This window comes from Ailuropoda melanoleuca, chromosome 5, assembly GCF_002007445.2.
Source record: "Ailuropoda melanoleuca isolate Jingjing chromosome 5, ASM200744v2, whole genome shotgun sequence".
Lineage (NCBI taxonomy): Eukaryota > Metazoa > Chordata > Mammalia > Carnivora > Ursidae > Ailuropoda > Ailuropoda melanoleuca.
Genome location: NC_048222.1, coordinates 3,286,056 through 3,306,108, shown reverse-complemented (window position 1 = coordinate 3,306,108; position 20,053 = coordinate 3,286,056). Strand labels below are relative to the sequence as shown.

Genomic DNA, 20,053 nt, shown 5'->3' with positions numbered 1-20,053 from the left:
CCTATCCAGCTCAACTCAGGGGACCGGCTGAAAAAGGGGTCCCCTACTCCTCCGCCATCTTAACCTCTCACCTTCCCTACTATCTTCTCTCTGATTTGCTATGACTCACGTTTTCCTTGGTTGTGATTAAGCTACTTATCATTACTACATACACCTGTGTTTGTAAGTATCTACATTTCTAATAGGACGCTCAACTTGCTCACATGTGATTTTGGCATTTTACTTCACTTCCTGCGCCTCAGTCTGTTAATCTGCAAAATGGCTGGAATAGTAAGCCACTCTCAGGGCTTTGTGAATTGTCAGCCTGGTGACCTGTGTCAAGGATTGAAAACAGGTCCTGGCACAAAGTAAGCTCTCCATAAATAGACCTGTAGTATTACTTTTATTCTTCTATAAATCTGCGTATTCATATATTTGCTTAGAGGAGAAAGATACAATAGTGACTCCATGTATGTTGAAGCTCCCTAAAGATGAAGACCTTGGTTTTTTGGTTATCTTTTTAAAGATTTATTTATTTATTTTAGCGGGGAGGGGCAGAGAGAGAGGGAGAATCTCAAGCAGACTCCCAGCTGAGTGTGGACCCTGACGTGGGGCTTGATCCCAGCACCCTGAGATCATGACCTGAGCTGAAATCAAGAGTTGGACAATTAACCGACTGAGCCACCCAGGTGCCCCTGGTTTTTTGTTTTTTAAATTTATTTAATTCCTGGCAGCTAGAATGATACTCCATATTTAGTGAATGCCCATCAAATATGATGACACCACAGTGCCCGGATGAAAGAGCTTGTAAGTGTCGTCAACCACTGAATGATGTATTTGCTCATGACACAGTGTTATGGCTGTGATTAAACACAGCCGGTCTTCTCAGTCCTATAGAACAGCCCCACTCTTTTAAAAAATGTAGATATAATTCACATACCACAATATTCACTCTTTAAAGTATATAACTCTGGTTTCTCATGTTCTCAGAAACCATCGCCACTACCTCATTCCACATCATTTTCATCACTCCGAAAAGAAATCCTGTACCCATCAGCAGTCACTCCCATTGCTCCTCTGTTTAGTTCCTGGCAACCTCTCTCTCTCTCTGTGGATTTGTCTAGTCTGGACATTTCGTGGGAATGGGATCACATAATACGTGGCCTTTAATGTCTTGTGATTTGTTTAGCATGATGGCCTCAAGGTTCATCCATGTGTCAGCACATCATTCCTTTTAGGCTGAATGATATCCCATCGTAACAAGAGATCAGATTTTGTGTATTCGTCAGCTGATGGACATTTGGATTGTTCCCACTTTTTGGTCGTTATGAATTAATAATAATACTAAATGTTCCATTTCACTTAGGCTTTTGCATGGTTCTCAACAAATGGATGAACTTGAGCACCGTACGATGCTGCTCTGTTTTCCTCCATGTGTCTCTGGTACCCTTCCCAAGAGCCTCCAAGGTTTAGCCACCAAACCAAAATTTAACCAGTCCCCCAAACCATACATTCCAAGGCTTAACTGGATGATAACAACTTAAATGGCCCTTCGTTGCAGGTGTGTTTGCATTATAACAATGATTCTAGAGGGATAAAGTGCTGGATGTGGGCCTGGGTCAGTCCGCCACTGGTAGTAGGATCTTTGGATGAAACTTCTGGACCACACCGTCCCCTGGAGCATGAGGACTGAAACTCTGCTGGCTTGAGCGGGAAGTGGGCACTGTTTCCTGACTCGAGAAAGCATTTGGCACTTCCCTATGCCTTGCAGAGACACACGATCTCAGAGAACAAGCAAGCATCACCTTGCTTGAGTTTGAGCAGTTGCCCAAGAAATGGTGGCACCATGATACTCAGATTGGTAAGAGTTCTAGGAAGCAAACAGGAGGCGCACTGGGAAGCAAGGAGTCCGTGTTGCCTTGCAAGATAGTAAGTGTCTCCTCTGGCGGGCCCTGGATGATTAGAAGAGCAACATCCCAACAGACAGAAGAATAGATATTTCCTACTGATTTGGGTCTGCGGTTGCAGGTGCGTAAAAAAGCATCAAAAGTGAACCAACATACAACGTTCAGTTTGTTTCAATAGCTATGGTTTTCTGAAGGTTTGAGATTTACAGAAACGCCAGCTCTCACCTACGTCGTTTTTTTATGGCTTTAGCCCTTCACAACTGGTGGTACAGAATTAATGTACTAACTTTTGCTATTTCATATGTGAGAAAATGGAAAGAACTCAAGTTTTGGGGAGGGCGGGTCAAACATTTCTAGGCAGTATCTAAGTTGTACCTCTTAACTAGTATGCCACCGAAGTCACCCTCAGTTAGTGAAGGCTCATTCATGAGAAATGAATCCAAGACCTAACGACGAGAGCTGAACTGCAGACACAAACATCCCACCTTTCCCTAGCTTAGCTGATGCCTTAGAAAAGTTAAACCCTTCTCAGAGTTCAACATTTGACCTTTCCAAGGACAAGAAGGGGCCAAGTTTAATTTTCTTGAGCTGATCTGAGGATTGACATGAGTTAGTTCTTATTCTTTAAGACTTTATTTATTTATTTGAGAGAAAACGAGAGCAAGAGAGAGAGATTGAGAGAGAGAGAGAGCACAAGCAGGGGTAAGGACAGAGGGAGAGGGAGAAGCAGACTCCCCACTGAGCCAGGACCCTGAAATCATGACCTGAGCCAACGGCAGACGCTTAACCAACTGCTAACCCCAAGAGTTAGTTTTCAGAACAACTGTTTAGACTGTCAAGGGCCCCAGAGGACCAAGGCTGCTGCCTGTATGGGGGACCCCATGTGCTTGAATTACTGATGCTTGTTTCCCCAGATGGTATTGAATTACAGTCACAGACGAGGTATACCACCTTTTCCCTGGCAATGAGGAGCGATAGCTTTTAAAATTAGGGGCGCCTGGGTGGCACAGCGGTTAAGCGTGTGCCTTCGGCTCAGGGCGTGATCCCGGCGTTATGGGATCGAGCCCCACATCAGGCTCTTCTGCTATGAGCCTGCTTTCTTCCTCTCCCACTCCCCCTGCTTGTGTTCCCTCTCTCGCTGGCTGTCTCTATCCCTGTCGAATAAATAAAATAAAAATCTTTAAAAAAAAAAAAAATAAAATAAAAAAAATAAAATTAAAAGTATTCTTGTTCTTTGAGTCAACAGTTTGATGACTTGACCCCAAACTACTCAGAAAATATGTGTGCATGTATGCTCACCACGATATTTTTTAGAGTTGGAAACTACACCAATGCCCATCAATATGGAACCAGAAAATAAATTATGGACTATCCATACCCTGCGATGTACATGAATCCATCAAATAGGATGGAGTAGATCAACCTGTTCTAACAAGGAAAGTCACCATGATACAGTATATTTAAGGAATCAGTTATACAACAGAACAGTGTGATCTCATCTAAGAAACACTAATTAAATATGTCAGCAGAAACATAGAAAAACATCGGAAGGAACATACACCAAATTATTAACAGTTCCCTCCGGGGGCTGGACTTAGGGTGCTCAAATATTTACAGTATATTTGTAGTTTACGTGGTGTTACAGAGTATGTATTATTAATAGGCAGAAGAAAATTATTTCGGTAAAAACAGATGGCAAAATATTCATAGTAAATGATAGAAAATTAAACAAGCTTCTGGCTTGATGTCCACGATTTGGGGCTTTTTACCTTTTCCCTGAAATGCTCGTTTCTGGAGGCTGCGGCCAGGTGAAGCATCACGGCCTGGCTCACTTGGCTGTCATCCCCCGTGAGCAGCAGAGCCAGCGTCCTGAGTACTTCCTGCTGGGCCGGGAGGCTGCTGGGTGCAAGGTCGCTCATGGCCTGGAGCAGTTTCTCATCTCTCAGCGATTGCAGAGTCTGAATCAAGGAAACTAGGGAGTAAAAAGAAAGCAGAATACCGTCTAGCTCCATCCACGTCATTGCAATAAGTCAGAGAAAGACAATTATATGATCTCGCACAGGGAATTAAAGAAACAAAACAGAGGATCATAGGGGAAGGGAAGGGAAAATAAAATAAGAAACCAGAGAGAGAGACAAACCAGAAGAGACTCTTAATCATAGGAAACAAACTGAGGGTTGGTGGAGGGGGGTCGGTGGGGGTTGGGGTAACTGGGTGATGGACATTAAGGAGGACATGTGATGTAATGTGCCCTGGGTGTTATATACAACTGATGAATTACTGACATTTACCTCTGAAACTAATAATATGCTCTATGTTAATTAATTGAATTTAAACAATTTAAAAAAACAGCAGAATTCACCTTCTGAATGTAAGGTAACAAACCCACTAAAAATATAAATAAGACTCAGGTATATATATAATAAAAGGCTCAAGTATGAAAAATTAGCATATGATAAAGGCGATGTTTCCAATTAGTGAGAAATTATTATTTTCACTAATGAGTGAAAATTTTCACTCATATTTGAAATATTACATTGTTCAAATAACTGTATGAAGGCAAACGGCAAACCAAACTAGGGACCAGAGAAGACAGACCTCCATCTCATATGATCAGACTAAAATAACGTACAGATGAATTAAATAGTCAAATGTAAAAATAGAGAGTGAAGGAAATAAAGGTAAACACTTTCTCCAATCTTCCTGATATATGCAAACGCTGTTGCCCCTTTTTCTTTTAGTCTTACCGGTCTAACAAAGCCCTTGCCCTGAGTGATCTCAGCAATCCATTCTCTCCGTTGGCACTCAGGCACCTGAGCAACCAACTTGGAGAAATTCAGCTGGTTGGTTGGAATATGGAGAGGATATGATAAAAATATAAAATTCTGAGCCCCATGTGGACACACTGACCACGTTCCAGGACTAAGGACTATATTCCAATCCCTGACGAGGTATCCAGCATGGTCATCTATTAGCCACAGAAACATTAGGATAAAAGCATGTCTCATCAGTACAGATGGGAAAATAGAACCTGAAGTTCACATTCCATCGGTAGAACAGCATCCTCTATACTATGGACACATTAGTGAATTTTTGAGATTTTTTTTTTTTTTGCTTTTAATTTCCTATTTCTCCTGCTGGGGATGTTCTGGTCATTTCACTGCTTTATAAATAAATACCCCAGCAAGAGGTTTTGAGACAGTAGTGTGTATAACAACTAAACAAACCTGTAATGGAAAACAACCCAACTGTTCAAGGATAATCAACTATATCAGTACGCAGCCGAGTGCGGGGTACCATAAGGCTAAAAAGCTTCAAAGAATAAGGTGAGATATAATGTCAAATAAAAACTGGGATATAATATTCTATAAGAAGTCATTTTGAAATTTCAAACCTATCCATATCCAACTAATAAATATACTGAAATTTAAAAGATAATAAATGATTTGAGTGTTTTCCTGTGTACTTTTCTATTCCTCTTTTTTTTTTTTTTTAAATAATGAAGGCCTTTTTCTTATCTGAAGGAAGAAGAAAAACAAGACGTGTTAAAGGTTAGGGTTTTTTCCACCGTCATCCTCCACTCCTGCTGGTGAGTAGTAAGTAAGCCTTCTCGGGGACCACGGGTGGTAAGAGGCTTAGAGATGTTACCTGCCACTGACGTCATTTGAATAGTCGAGAAATTTACTCAGAAAACTGCTTTAGTAAGACCATGACAAACTCAGAATGAAGGAATGAAGACTGTCCTAAGGTGAGACCCTCCACTCTCCTGCATCCGCTCTCCTTCCAGGTCTGGACTAGCGTCTGCTCATTGTGAGGGCTGCGCAGACTTCCGTGTCCCCTCTGTGCAGGTGTGTATTGTATTGCTCATACTTGAAGCACTACGTGAGAAGGCAAGGAGGAGCTTCGTGTCACACTCCTACTCGGTGCCCGTTCTTCTGGATTCCCAGCCTGAGATTTGGTTTTTCATCTTCCTGCCTTTCCTTATCAACATGTCACTCCATCTGCCTTTTTTTTTTAAAGATTTTATTCATTTATTTGAGAGAGAGAGAGGGAGAGAGAGCACAAGCAGGGCAAGGGCAGAGGGAGAGGGAGAAGCAGGCTCGCCGCTGAGCAGGTAGCCTGACGAGGGACTCGATCCCAGGACCCTGGGATCATGACCTGAGCTGAAGGAAGATGCTTCGCTGACTGAGCCACCCAGGCACACCCCCCCCACATCTGCATTCTTGTGAACCCCACTTCTGCTTATTATCATGAAAGCACCACCAAAAAGGTCAACCTAAAATAGTATTGCCTGTAGGGTTGATCCCACAAATGACGAATACAATACATTAATGAAGAACAGAAATTACATCAGTCGATAATTCAGCGGCTTCTTGTCAACATCACACCCCTGCCGGGTGATTGGGATGCTCTTACTAAATTCCCGCTTCATTGCTAAGAGGCTCACTAATGTTAAGGGTCCAAAAATCATTGAAAAGTCAGATCTGATCCCAGCTGTTCACTTGGAGGAAAAGAAAAGGTTCCCATCACTAAAAACTACACTGAAAACCCAGAGCTGACTCCAAACGGAGCCACCACACAGTGTGACAGAGAACACGTCCCACCTTGCTGGGCCAGCTGGTTCACGTAACTCTCAAGGTCGCTCACACCGTGGCTGGTAAAGTAACCGTAATACTGGAAAACAGTGATGACTTCCAAAGGGAGGCTGGAGGGGAGGAGAGGCTCAGCCCGGTCCAGGATTTGGGAGACCAGGGTTCGGAACACTGTTTGGAAGGGAAAGAAATGAAGCACCTTTGAAGAGACGTGACCATTCATTCGTGTTTTACCGTGGTACGTGGCGGAGCGAAGTCCGGGAGGTGAGCTGATTCACAGCGTGCCGCTGGAGGAGTTTTGCGTCTATGTGTACAAACCTCTGTAACTGCCATTTGGGTCAAGATACAGAGCACGGCCAGCACCCCGTAAGGTAAGCTTGTGCCCCCTTCCCACCGCAGGTTACTAATAATCTGACTTCCGTCAAGATGAATTAGCTCACCTGTTCTTGAGCAGGAAAGGAATTATTCAGTATGTACTTTTTGTATCTAGCTCCTTCTACTCAACAAAATATCTGTGAGACTCGTCTAAATTGTTGCTTATAGCAGTAGTTTATTCTTTTTAAAAGTGCTGTGTGATGTAATGCCCTATTATACGAATGTTACTATATATATACACAATATATACACATATACAACATCTCACACACACACATCTGTGTACATTCATCTTCTTGTTGGTGGGCATCGGAGTTGTTTCTGATTTTCGGCTTTTGTGAACAAAGCTGCTATGAACCTTTTTATGTGTGTCCTTTTTTGTGAGCATAAGCATATATTTCCCTTGATATGTTTAGGAGCGGAATTGCTGGGTCATAGGGCAGGGGTACATTTAGCTTTAGTAGAAATTGCCAAACAGTTTTTCCTGAGTGGTTATCCTCGTGACACTCTCGTATTGGTGACCTTTCAATGAAAAAGGTCTACAACCACCGAAAGGCCATACAAAACCACGGTGTTTTTAAAAGTCACTGCCGATATTCTGAATTCAAACATGTTCCAAGCCTTTCTTTTCTTAGGTGGTACTGGGTAGATGATGCCTTCTCTGCAGAGTCAGCCTCTGTCTCAGGGCTAGCTGCCGGGGAAGCGGGGAGGGAACCCGCCGGTGCGCACTCAGAGACACCTTCCTCCCCCCCGCTGCCCCGTACCTGGGTCTGCAAGGCCTGGGTATTCTCTGTTGATGGTTCTGGCAAAGCTGGCTTCTAGCTGCTTCATCACTCGGTCGGCTGAGCTGTGGTAGACACCGACTGGGCTGCAGCACTTGGTCCAGAAGGACAGCAAAGATAGCTTTTTGTGAAATTCTGGGATGGCTGGAAGAGAGAGCAACCCCCACCCCACGACGCACGTTTTGAATGAAGCAGATGCACCTGTGTGGGGGCGGGACAGGCACCAGGGGACCTCTCTCTCTCTCTCTCTTTTTTAAGACTATGGATTTTAATTTTTTTTTTTAAAGTAGGCTCTACACCCAACGTGGGGCTTGAACTCACGACCCTGAGATCAAGAGTCAGGCTCCGCCGACTGAGCCAGCCGGGCATCCCCTAAAGATCGTGGTGTTTAATCGGAACTACAAGATTCCTCTGTATGTGGCAGATTTTCCAAAGGGCAAAGAAGTTATGACAAGGAGCTCATCTAGCCTGGGCAGCCAAGAAAGTGCAGCAAAAGCAAAGCTGCTTGCTTTCAGTGAGAGAAAACACAGCAGCTCTATTCTTGGAAGATGCTCTCACTGTCTCCTCTCGGGTAACTTGACAGCAAAACACAGTATAGACTCAGGGAACGAAGTCTCCGGCGGTCTTTCTGAGGGGACGGAACAGGGCAGGACGTGGCTGGAGGAGTGGGCCACGCCGCCCAGGGGGCTCTGAGTGCACCGATGAACGAACTCCGTGCCAGGCAGCGCACGGTCGGCATTTCCCTTGCGTGGTTGTGATCACAGGGAGGTGTCTGGGAGTGGGGAGGACACCGGTCGCTCGCACCCTGAGTGTCTGGTCCCTTTTCATGCCTCTCAGCCCCCTGCCAAGGTGCCCTGCTCCCAGGGGGAGTAGACATGGGACGCAGAAATGGATGAGGAGAACCTGCAAGGACATCTGTTCTAGGCTTCGTCAGACCTCACCTGGAAGACCCTGGAGTCCCACCACTTCCATAGGATATCTGACGTGAACAAAGCCAACAATTCTTGTCCTTACGGAAGAGCTCTGTGGCCAGACCACACACATTCAAGGCGTCTTCCCTATGTCAAGCTCTCCCCCTAAAAAATCTTCGAACCGTGGGACTTTCCTCATATGAATCCGCATATGTCTAGCTTTGCCAAGGAGAGTTTGGGGGTCTCCTGCCCCTGCCCGCCAGCCGCTGCGGGCGTGGTCTCAGCCAGCTCCACGTCATCTGTCCCCACACGGAGCTGCGGGCAGAGGACGCCTGTGAAGTTGACCACGGGGTGGACGCTGGTTCGGTTTAAGCACTAGTGTCTGACTTTTGGGGCTGGAGGGACCTCTAGAAAACACCATGTCTGCTGGGTTGACTCTGAAGTGTTAACAGGACTGCACGGGTGTGGAGACATTCCTCTATTCTACGGCCTGAGCATGCGCTCCTGCCGTCCTGGCACAGCAAGGATGAGACGTGGCCGAGGAGTGTGGGCCCGTGGCCGTGGTCTACGTGGGTGGAGGTGTGACGCGCAGCCGCTTACCTTCAATGACGGAGCTCATGTTCCCTATGTTCTCATCGCTGACCGCTGACAGTTTCTCTACCACCTGGATTTGCCTGGACAGCTTCTCTAAGAGATTGCTCGCCACGAATGGGGTTTTGCTTGAGAAAACAATTTGCTGAGGAGATAAACAGAACCAGTGAGTCCGTGACGTGGTTGTTGATGGAGGTTCCCTGGCCCAACCCCCTCCTCCCTAAGTCAGCGCTGAGGCTAACTCAACCCGTTCGGCGGTATGGTTCCACTTTGAGAACATTCCTCGTTCCACGCCGATTACAACATCTGATGAAATCACACATGTTTCTGTTGCTTTAAACATTTTTGTGCCCGTATAGATTCTGGAATGTTCTCAGTAACAGAGCTGCAAGGTTATTACAAAGTTGCCTTTCCTTTTATGTATTGTAAATCTGTAAATCCTCTTTGAGATGGGGAAGGCATATTTAGGCTGCTATCTGTGTGCTAACAGGAAAAAAAGATTTATTTTACAAGTAGTAATTTTTCACAGCATGGATTTAGTTCCTTGTTTTCAAGCTGAAAATTAAGAACACGTTGTATAATAATCATGATTGTAATCAAGCCTATCTCATTCTAATTAATGAGTGCTTTCTATGTACCAGGCACTGGTCTGAGCCCATATATTAGTAGCTCACCCTCTGGACTACTGATAGTCCGTTTTAAAGATTTTATTCATTCATTCATTCATTCACTCATTTATTTATTTATTTATTATTTAGAGAGTGCCCGACCAGGGAGGGGGGAGGGGGAGGAAGAGAAAGAATATCCCAAGCAGACCCCCAGCTGAGCCCAACGTGGGGCTGGATCTCACAACTCTGAGATCATGACCTGAGCCGAAACCAAGAGTCGGACGCTTAACCCACAGAGCAACTCGGGTGCCCCCTGATAGTCCATTTTACTGCTGAAGAAACTGAGGCCAGAGAGATCAAGTAACGTGCCCAAGGCCACATAAATAGCGAGTGATTTCACCTTTGTGCAGGTCACAAGAGTCAAGGGCATGAGAGAGGACAGAAGTCGGCTGCTGCCTGGACGTTCTCGTCCTTTCTGTGTCCCTTGCAGACCTGTCCTGGTCATGTGGTAGGCTTGGAGGCAGGAGGCAGGACTAAATCCTCTGGACTACACAAATAGGATTTTCAAAGTCAGAAGTCCAGTGTAGCCATTATGTGCTGATGCCTTTCATGCAAGTAAATACAGTAGAAATGAACTGATTTGGGGCATAATTACAGCTATTATGGTTCTTATGGAATGCCCATTTTTATCTCTTTGCAATTAGATACCAAACGAAGACGTTAACTCACCGAGTCAGCAGTGGATGTGAGTTAGAAATTAAGTTTCTAATCCTTACGTCTTCATCCTATATCTTTCTATCTACCTCTTTGGTTTTTCTGGTGCTGATTTTCCCCACAGAAGAGCTGACTTGTTCTAACCATGGCCTGAGTACAGACAGGAACATGGCACTGAATAGTGCTTGCCCATTCGTCTTTGAGAGAAAACATCCATTCCTTCACGGAAGAGAATTTTCTTCTGTCTTACAAAAAAATGACTTTCCCTCTAAAAGGCAAACAGGTCATTGGCTCAGCGCAGAATCCAGCTCAGCAAGGACAACGAACTGTGAAAACCATCTCATTCAAGTGGTTGGGGAAGAGAGAATAGCTCTAAGTAAACCACAATCCTTGCCCATTTTGGTCTGAAAAAAAAAATTGCACCTCTTGCCAGATTGTCAGTAAATGGCTTACAAATTCAACAGTCAACAGAAGAGATCAACTGGCATGTTGGCCAACTTAGTGGCAAGAGTCCTAATTGCCAACCAGTTTCCCACAGTGTCTGAGGTGACTTTGCGTTTCTTTATTCATGGAGGAGAAGCATATGCCACGTCTCATCGCCAGGGTATTACGGAAGACGCACACTAACCCACTTCTGGCCTTGCTGGGATCCCTTCTTCCTTACCCTGCTCTTGTCTTCCAGTGAGTCCCATGCTCTTAGGAGCATGGTTCCTCCTTTTTTTTTTTTTGGCATCCTTCCTGCCTGGTCAATCCCCCTGAAGACCATTACATTTGCTTTCACATTCTTATCCTCTTCCCTACACATTTAAGTAGGCTGGAGCAGACAGGCAGCCAGGCAAGGAGGAAGCATTTAAGTAGATGCTTAAGGAAAGTGCTTTGTTCAAGATAGCTGAAGCACTTCCTGCAACCAAAGAATTTCGAAATATTTGCTCCACTGCTGCAAAATCTTAACCCGTAAACAACCTGAAATGAAAAGAAGAGTAAGTCCCACGGTCTCCCAGAATAAGAGCTAACTGGTGATGATAATGGCCTATGAAAGCAGTCTTTCTCATTGTTGATAAGTATTTATTCAAGATCTGGAAAGCCGGGGTTACATGCTGTAGCATTTTGCCTTTAGCTGTCCAGGTGGTAGAAAGCTATGTCATGTGACAACTGCACATTAACTTACGCTCAGTAACTCTGGCTTTCAAAGTCCATTCATTTGTAGATGGCAGAACACAATTCTTTTTCTTTAGTCACATTACTCTTCTATCAAGTGATTTGAGATCAAGAGCTAACCTATTACATTTAGAAGTGTGGAGAACTAGGGGATGTCTGGGTGGCTCAGTTGGTGAAGCATCTGCCTTTGGCTCAGGTCATGATCCCAGGGCCCTGGGATCGAGTCCCACACCAGGCTCCCTGCCCAGTAGGGAGTCTGCTTCTCCTTCTCCCTCTGCTGCTCTCCCTGCTTGTGCTCGCTCTCCCTCTCTCTCAGTTAAATAAAATCTTTAAAAAAGAATCAAGTGTGGAGAGCTAGGTTTTAAACTAGAAAACCCAGGGTCCAGGGAGGATGGCCATGCCCATGAGAATGTTGGCATTGGCCCAGCTCAAAGGACTGTTCCGAATTTTCGTTTCTCTGGCACGCATGAAAAAGGAAGCCCACATTCTTGGTGCATCCACAACTTGGGCTATAGAACAGAGGCAGTCACCAGCCCTACCTGAACGAGCTGGGTGCAGTACTGAAGGTGCCTGACGATGGTGATGTCCAGGCTTTCATTTCCTGTGGTCAGCGGCAGAGGGCTTCCGGCCACACTAGTCCCGACTCCTGTGTCTTCCGTCAACGCTTCGCTAAGGTGCCCCCTGGCTTCGGGGTGTACTGATCTGTAAGTGCTGAACCAGGAAGGGGAGCGAGTTAGTTTTTTGCAGCGTGGAAACCACAGGTCAAGTCAACAAAACTCATGGAAGGCCCCCCATGGTGGCCACTGAAGCAGAGACTTTGCTAAGCCTGCCTGGAGAACCTGAGACCCCTTCAAAAACTACTTGATTCAGCCTGCTCATTGATTCGCCTTGTTAAAAGATCATGCAAACAGGTTGCTTCCAGAGTTCTCTGTTTCCTGCCCAAGCACAATGAGCCATTTGTAACGTTGGCACACCAAGGAGTCTCTGAGACGGGTTCTCATTTTGCACCTGTTAACACTTTTGTGCTCTGTGGATGGGGTGCTTTGCCAAATTTTCTGGGATTCAACTGTCCTCTATATTTGTGGTTGCCCCAAGAGCAATACCATTAAGAAGTAACATCCAGGCTTTTTCTTGGCCTCAGATCAATTGCTACTTGAAGAAAAGGAGAAAAGGAAAGCTGCCAGCAGGAGACATGATGTTCTGCTCCAGACAAAGGCTAAGGGGGGCATTTGAATCTTTCCAGGAAGGGCTTGGTTCTGCCTCTCATGCCTGGTTTCAACCTCACTGGGCAGCTGTCTCAAGTTGTATCACGATGGGCACCTACATTTACAAATAAAATCTGTTGCATCTATTACCCAATTTTGTTCTGAAAATTAATCTGTGTGGGAAAGAGGGAGTAGCTGTCTCATTTCACACATGGGAGGGCTGATGGGCACAGATATTCACCACCATGTCCTGTTACATGGCCAGGCAGCGACCGGGCAGCTGGTGGCTTCTGGGCTCACACCCCCAGCCTCCATGATTTAAAAAGATTGTGCACCCGAGCTTAGAGGCGTTGAATGCTTTACTCCGATTCACAGTTGCCTCCGAGGGGGAAAGCAGTCTGCTTGTGTCCAGCCATCAACACATATTTAAAACACACACACAATTTTCACAATCTCCCCTAAACCCGCTGATGACATAAAGTTGATCAGTTTAGACAATATCAACGGTCTATAAAATGTACAAAACCCACGATGTTTTTATTGTTAAAATGCTTCTGACGGCAACAAGAATAAGTTTAGACTGATGTCTGACTTCAACATATCATGTAACAGCTTAAGATAACAAGTAGACGGATTTTAGGTTTAGAAGCATTTCACAAGTTCGATCAAGTCAGAAAACTCTCCTGGCAGAATGTAGGAGTGTCATGTCAACCTTTCATTCATTGAATACATGCCCTCGGCTTGCTCAAGGGATAAATTGTTTCTCACTTTTTCATTTTCTGATTTTGGAAGAATGAGCCCACCGGGGATGAGAAAGCCCTCAACAGTGTTATCATAACATCACCCGCAGCGAGGTTTGTGAAGAGGGACAGCTAGAGCTCCTTGTAACTTGAAAACCTTTGCATAACACGTCAAAAGTAAAGATGGCGGAAATCCAGCCTTTCCTCTGGGGAAGCATGTGCGCGTGTATGTGCAACTGTACTTGCTTTGCCTCAGCTGAGGTCTCAAAACGGACCTCAGACTCTAGCTCCACACACAAGTTCTGTCTGTCCAGGAAAGACTGATGGAGGTGAAAACCTTCATCCTCCCTTCCCGCTGCCTCACCACTGCCCGCCCCAGAGAAGGTGCATTCGCCCCCACCCCCACCCCCATGACCGATGAACAAAGCAATCAGTTCTCAGTGATCAGTTGGCCATCCCTCGTTCTAAGGGAAAAGGGAAATACATGCCCCGGGCTGCAACCTGGCTTTGCTACGTGGGCTGGTGAGCTTGATCCATGGCTACGTTGCCAGAGGGAGCAAGCCATCAACGGGTGGAAAACCGGAGCGCAGCAAAATGAAGAGAGAGAAATAAGACACCGAGGGAGGAGAACCAAGTACCAACGGACCATCCAGGAAGAGTTCTCCGGAAACACAGCATATCTAGTTAATTTGGAATTAATTACACTGGGGTCAGGCTGTAGACCCCAAACCCTCCAAGATGTACATGTGGACACACACAAACACTCATACAAACATGTCCCCTTCATTTAGGAGGAAGAAAAGCAATTCATTTTTCCTGAAACAGCACCAAAGAGGTGAACGATATTTAAAAATTGTCCTCGACAATAAAAGGGAACCGAAAGCCAAGTGGCCATTCTGGTGGGGAGTTTCTGTCTTCCTGGGGAAGTGCGCAGGTGCCGACCCTCAGTGACAGAGAACCACTGTACGGGTCTTACAGGTGTAAGCAGACACTAACTTTACACTTACCTATTCTTCTCAGTCTCAGTCTCAGTGTCGGAAAATACTGAGTCCGCGCCTCCGCCAACATTACAAACCTCATCACCGTCCTCCTCCTCGTCAAAATCAGAGGTGTTCAGGAAATCAAAGCTTTCTAAAGCCCTTTCAACGGTAAGACTTAAACTGGAAGACCGGCTGCGGCTTCCGGCCGGCTTGCACTGCAAAGGCAGAAGGCATCGGGGAGAAGATCAACATATCCAGAAACAGAAAACACAACACACAAATTCAACTTGAGATGTGACACTTTCCGTTTTTTTCAAGCTTTTATTTTTTTGTTGTGGTTGGCATTAAAAAAAATGCATTTGAAATCTTCATATAAAAAAAAAGTACAATGATGGATAAAATGACACAGAATCTGGGGTATGTTCCAAAATCATCTGGAGGGAAAGAAGCGGGGAGAAGAACAGACAAAACAAGATTGGCCAAGAGTTGACATTGTGGAAGCCGGGGGGGCGGGGATGGGCACATTGGGAGCCGTGACAGGATTCTCTCTACTCCTGCCTGAAAGTTTTATAATGAAAAGTTGAGGGAATATGACAGCCCAGAAAGCCCTGGGAAACAGAATGGCTATAGCCCTCCCTCTGCCTCGTGCTCAATCCCAAAGAAAATACAACCAGCAGACAAATCTAAAGAGTCACGTGATCAATGCCAAATGCTGACCAATTTGTACTGCTATGTGGTCATGTCTGCACTGTCCTGAGACAGAAGCTGGCTGCCCAAGGAACCTGTTCTAAAGGGTTAATGAAACCAACCCCAGAAAGGGAACACAACTCAAACTCACCCAATTCACACTCCCTACGTAAGTAGACTTCAATATGAATTTTACATTCACAGCATATAATTTGCTTTGCACGTCAAGGAGAAAAGGAAGGGCATGGGCGCCACAGGAAGGAGCCCTGTTTCCTCTACGGCTCTGTGTCTGCAGGAACAAGTTCCATGGCTTCCCTGACCAGGCCCTGGAATTATGTGAGCACACCCATTCTGGAATCTGGAGAATTCTCTATTGCCGAACACAGACAGAAGCGTGACAAACAGAATAATGCCAGCCGTTATAGGCACAGAGATGGAAAGACGTCCTTCCAAGTATTCAAGAGGACGGACGCTGGGGCGGACTGAACGGGACCAGTCCTGCAAGGCAGAACCAAAGGTCCTCCATCCAGTGGCACTCCTTGCTCACTTCGTAACACAAGGCAGGCAGCACCCTGCGGGGGTGTGTCTCTGAGACTCAAGATGGCCCCAAAGCACAGGGGAAACTGTCTTTCAGTCTTTTTAATCAGAGCTGTTTCCTTCACCCTCAGCGATTCCGTCCCAGAGGTGGCCTCATTCAGTTTCTGATCCTCAAGAGGCTTTAGCATCCTAGGATGTGAAGGGGGGACAAAGAGAAAGCTTTGTCTAGCTGATGCTTTCATTCTGGCTGGATCCACAGCCACTTGCCCCAGACCTAAGCTCGAATGCTGTTTTCAACCTCAGAGAGAGAGAAGGAGCCAGTCCAGATGCAACTTACTTCTAGGGCCTTCTTTCTTAATGAGCTATCTGCCAAACGTGACCTCACACAGTACGGATGTGTTTAAACATCGATCATAACAAAGGGATGGGCGCTTAAGGATTTTAGAAGCAGGATCGTGCTGGAACAATAGCAGACTGAACTGATACTCTGGAAAGAATCTGTGACCACCAGGTTTTCACAAGCCTAACAGATGGCTTGCTCCGTGTTTGCTGGTGGAGTCCGGTACTTCTTAGCATCTAGATGCCTGGAAATGGGAGCTGCTCTCCCCACTCGCTTTCTCTAATGCATTCACTGTAGGTGGGGTCAGTTGTGTCTTTAAATGTCACACCTTTTGCCCACTAAGCAAAGCTGCTCAGCTCTGCAGACGGCAGTTTGTGGAGGTCGTAGATGTTTACGCTGAGTACTAGACAAGCAGCCTCCATGCATGAGTCCTGAGCGGGGGCTTCTGAGAAGTGTTTTCCAGAAAGCAGATTCAGAGAGCCCGGGCCTGCTTCTCAGAGCCTGTTCCTGCAGCTGAATAGTCTGTCATGAGCACTGGAAGATCTGGAGAGTTGGGGCAGGAAGTCTCATCTGCTCTGGGGACAAACCCCCTTTGGAGATAGGTGAGCACCACCGAGAAGGATAAGTCTAGAAAAGCCTTGGAAATGAGCTTCCGTGTGCCCGAGAAGACCACGTTTTACAAAGTCACACAAGGCGATGAGACAGCCTTCTGTGGGTTGAATCTCGGCTTGGCCCTGCACCTTATTTTCAAGCCCATTTGATAGGACAGGTCACCAAGAGCTGCTCTTTCGTGGAAACAGATCCAGCTTCTCTTCTGTATGGCGATACCAGAGTGGCAAAGCCAAGAACACAAGAGGTGGCAGTGGGATTCGGGACAAAATCAGGTTCTGTCTTTCTGTGCAGTGTTTAAAAAAGTTGAATCTGTATGCCTGGGGGCAACATACGCGTTCTCGTGTAGCAACAATAACCTCATTCTTAGGACCTCCTGCCTGAGAGGAAATCACCCCTCTCGCTCTCCCCCCCCACCCCGTCCACCCTGAGTTGTCAGATCAGGAGCAGGGTTGAGAAGGTTATCTCTGGTGGCGTCCGGGGTCCCTGGCTTCTAGAGCACAGGAGATGGTGATTCGTAGGTACCGACTCACTGACTGGGACCAGACCAGACCAGAGAAGAGGGGTACGGGGGAGGCGGGGGGGTGGCAGGGGGAGGGGGTGGGGAGATGGGCCCATGGCTCCCACATCAGGGCGGCCTTACTCTTGACTTCAGTCAGAAAGGGGCTCTACCCAGTAGCATCTCAGTGAGATTAGGGTGCGCAACGTGCCTCCCTTTCGCATTTGGGGTTGCCGTGACTAACTCGGGGCCGGAGGAGCTCACACATTCCTCAGAGCTGCTCATCTCAGTGAAACTGGTCTGCTGTGAGGGAAATACAAACGGATGCGAGCTCCTGGTGTTTAAAAATCAGTGCTATCCAAATGACGACTGTCTACCGGTTCTGTGACGGAACAGGGTAAAACACAAAGGCACACTACTCTGCAGAGAATGTTGGCTTCAGACGCCTCTCTCCAAACCTAATCTGATTGCCCTACAGTGGTACTTACTTTCAGGATGTCATCCAGATGCATGACTTCTTGGTTCAAATCCTGAAACTCTCTGTACTGTTCCTTGTGTGGCTCTAGCGCAAGGAAAAGCCCGCTGAGCGCATCCTCTAAGCTTCCGTCGAGGAAGGAGCGACAGCCTTCGGACTCTCCGCGGACAGAGCCCTCAAAGAGCAGCTTATCTGTGGCCACCGGCGCCTCTGCCGAGGTGAGCCTCTTGACCAGCTGCTTCGTGACGTTTCCTTCAAAAGTGTCCAGCTCCACGGGCTTGAGCTCAGAGGCCTCGTCGGACTGCCGCAGGAGCGCCTCGGCCACGGCCTTCTCCAGGAACAGGTGCTCTGTGCCGGCACCCGCCTCGGGGGGCTGGGGCCCGTCCGCGTCCTCCTCCGCGTGTGGCTCTGGCTCGTGGCCTTCTCTGGAGGAGTTTCTGGAAGACGCTGAGCCGGAGTCATCCGTGCCCTCGTTCTGGGAGGCCAGGCTGCTGTGGTCCAGCTCTGCAGGGGTGATGGTAATTTCTGGATTTGCTGAGCCCGTGGTGGACAGAGAGCCGGCCGGGTTGGGGGTGAGGGCACAGTCCCCGTTGGACAGGTTACTGAAGCTGAGAGACAGGGGCGTTTTCTCCTCAGCTGCCTTTCCGTGTTCAAAGACGTCATCAGGTAGATTAGACTGTGGGTAAAAGGCATCTCGTTAATATTTTAAATGCAAATGATGTGCTTTGTGTGATTTATTTCCAGACAAGATGCCAGGCAATGAAAATACACAAACAGCACTTTCATAATATTAACATGTCAGTTGTTGATTCTGTGTGTGTGTGTGTGGTTGCACGTGCGACAAAAGAAAACAAGCCCTTACAAACCATTTCTGCTGTTGAATCTAGGTGAAAGTTCATTATTCTATTCTGAGGTTTGACATTTTTCTAAACAAAACTTTGGGGGAAGGGAGGGAACAGAGCCTAGTTTCCTAAAGTCCAGGATCTCACAGTATTTGGCAGCCATGGTTATGAGTAACACTACCAATTTTTTTTTTTTTTGGCATTTATCTTAAAAGACTTTCCAACACTCATGCTAGTTCACTCAAAAGATGTGATGCTTCGTTCTGCTTCAGTTCTCATAAATTATTTTAAAAGAATTTTACCCACAAATTCCAAGACCTTGAAAATGTTCTATTAATTTAGTAACCATGCCACAAATAACTGAAGGCCAGAAATATACTTGCAGAGCCTCCGTAAAAATGGGAGAAAGAGACGAATAAGTTTGAACACCTCCCAGGACTGCGAAGCCAGAACTCTGGGGGCTTCTCGAAACACCCAGTCCTCTTGTCAAGCCGACCCAGGCTGGGTCAAGTACACTCTGTGATTCATGAAGCAGAACTCAGAAGGGAGAGAGGTTACAAATATCCAGGTAATCAAGATCATTTTTATTTTTTATTTTTTTGCAGGCATTAAAATGATTTCCAAGTCATCACTCCCTATGCTGTGGTCTGGGCAGTGTCTCAGCGCCAAAAGCTGCTTCGTGGAAAAAATTTTCTAGTGTTGGAGATCAGCTCCTTCGAAATGGATAATTTCTCTTGGGTTCTGGATTTGATCTTTCAAGTAAATGGTAAGTACCAAGCTAATGCCTATTTGAATGCTATGGGAAGCAAGGAATGATCATAATAGTGCTGGAAAAAACCCCAGGAAGCAAAAACATTCCCACCAGTGAAATGGGAGCAGACAGAAAGACCAAAGCTCCCCGTCCTCCCCAGCAGTGTTCCTGGTCCCACCAGGGCTGGATAGGGGGCCCCTAGATCCTAACACGTGCAGTTAGTTCAACCCAAACTTTCCAATTCTCATCTGGTTGGAGGGCAACTCATTTTAACCACGGATGAGTAAAAGGATGTGTCCCTGGGGCATTCAAGTAACGCCTGTAGGCTCAGGGCTGCCTCTAAAGAATGTTTTCATCCATTAATGTTCCCTGAAGTGTGCTGCTCAGAGTCCATGGGGGCGGGACTGAAGGGGAAGGAGTTCTGGAACCTTCTCAGCAGCTGTGGAGGAGCAGGTGGGGCTCCAAGGGCTCATTGTTTAATTCAGTGTCCTCTGTCCTCTGTCTGCCCCCACACCTTCTGCCTCGAGGAGAGAGAAAGGGGGAACTTCTGGTGGGAACGGGGGTCCCTTAGGCATCTCCCAGAAGCTCTGGGTCCTCCAGGTGGTCCTGCCCCATCTCATCTCATCTTCAAAGCACATTCCCTGGCAGCTTGGGGTGGTGGGAGGCCCTGGTCAGGGCCTTAGTCAGGATTCTTATTCAAATTCCAAAGTCCGTCTCTCTTGGGCCTTATGTTCCCAAACCCGATTTGCAGCTACGTAAGTGGCCAGTGTG

General features: G+C 46.6%; 1 protein-coding gene across 13 annotated transcripts in view; it reads right to left on the bottom strand.

Annotated features, from left to right (window-relative positions):
• The window catches only part of RIPOR2 (RHO family interacting cell polarization regulator 2), a 216,821-nt gene that overhangs the window by 14,345 nt on the left and 182,423 nt on the right, over window positions 1-20,053 (bottom strand). For 11 of the 13 annotated variants that reach the window (XM_034660249.1, XM_034660247.1, XM_019795920.2 and 8 more), the window contains 7 exons: window positions 17,703-18,365; window positions 14,570-14,757; window positions 12,157-12,328; window positions 9,147-9,282; window positions 7,618-7,779; window positions 6,491-6,649; window positions 3,656-3,858 (listed from right to left, as the gene is read on the bottom strand). In XM_034660249.1, coding sequence (XP_034516140.1) covers window positions 3,656-3,858; window positions 6,491-6,649; window positions 7,618-7,779; window positions 9,147-9,282; window positions 12,157-12,328; window positions 14,570-14,757; window positions 17,703-18,365 — 1,683 coding nt within the window. The other 2 variants (XM_011220454.3, XM_011220453.3) reach the window with 2 other exon arrangements.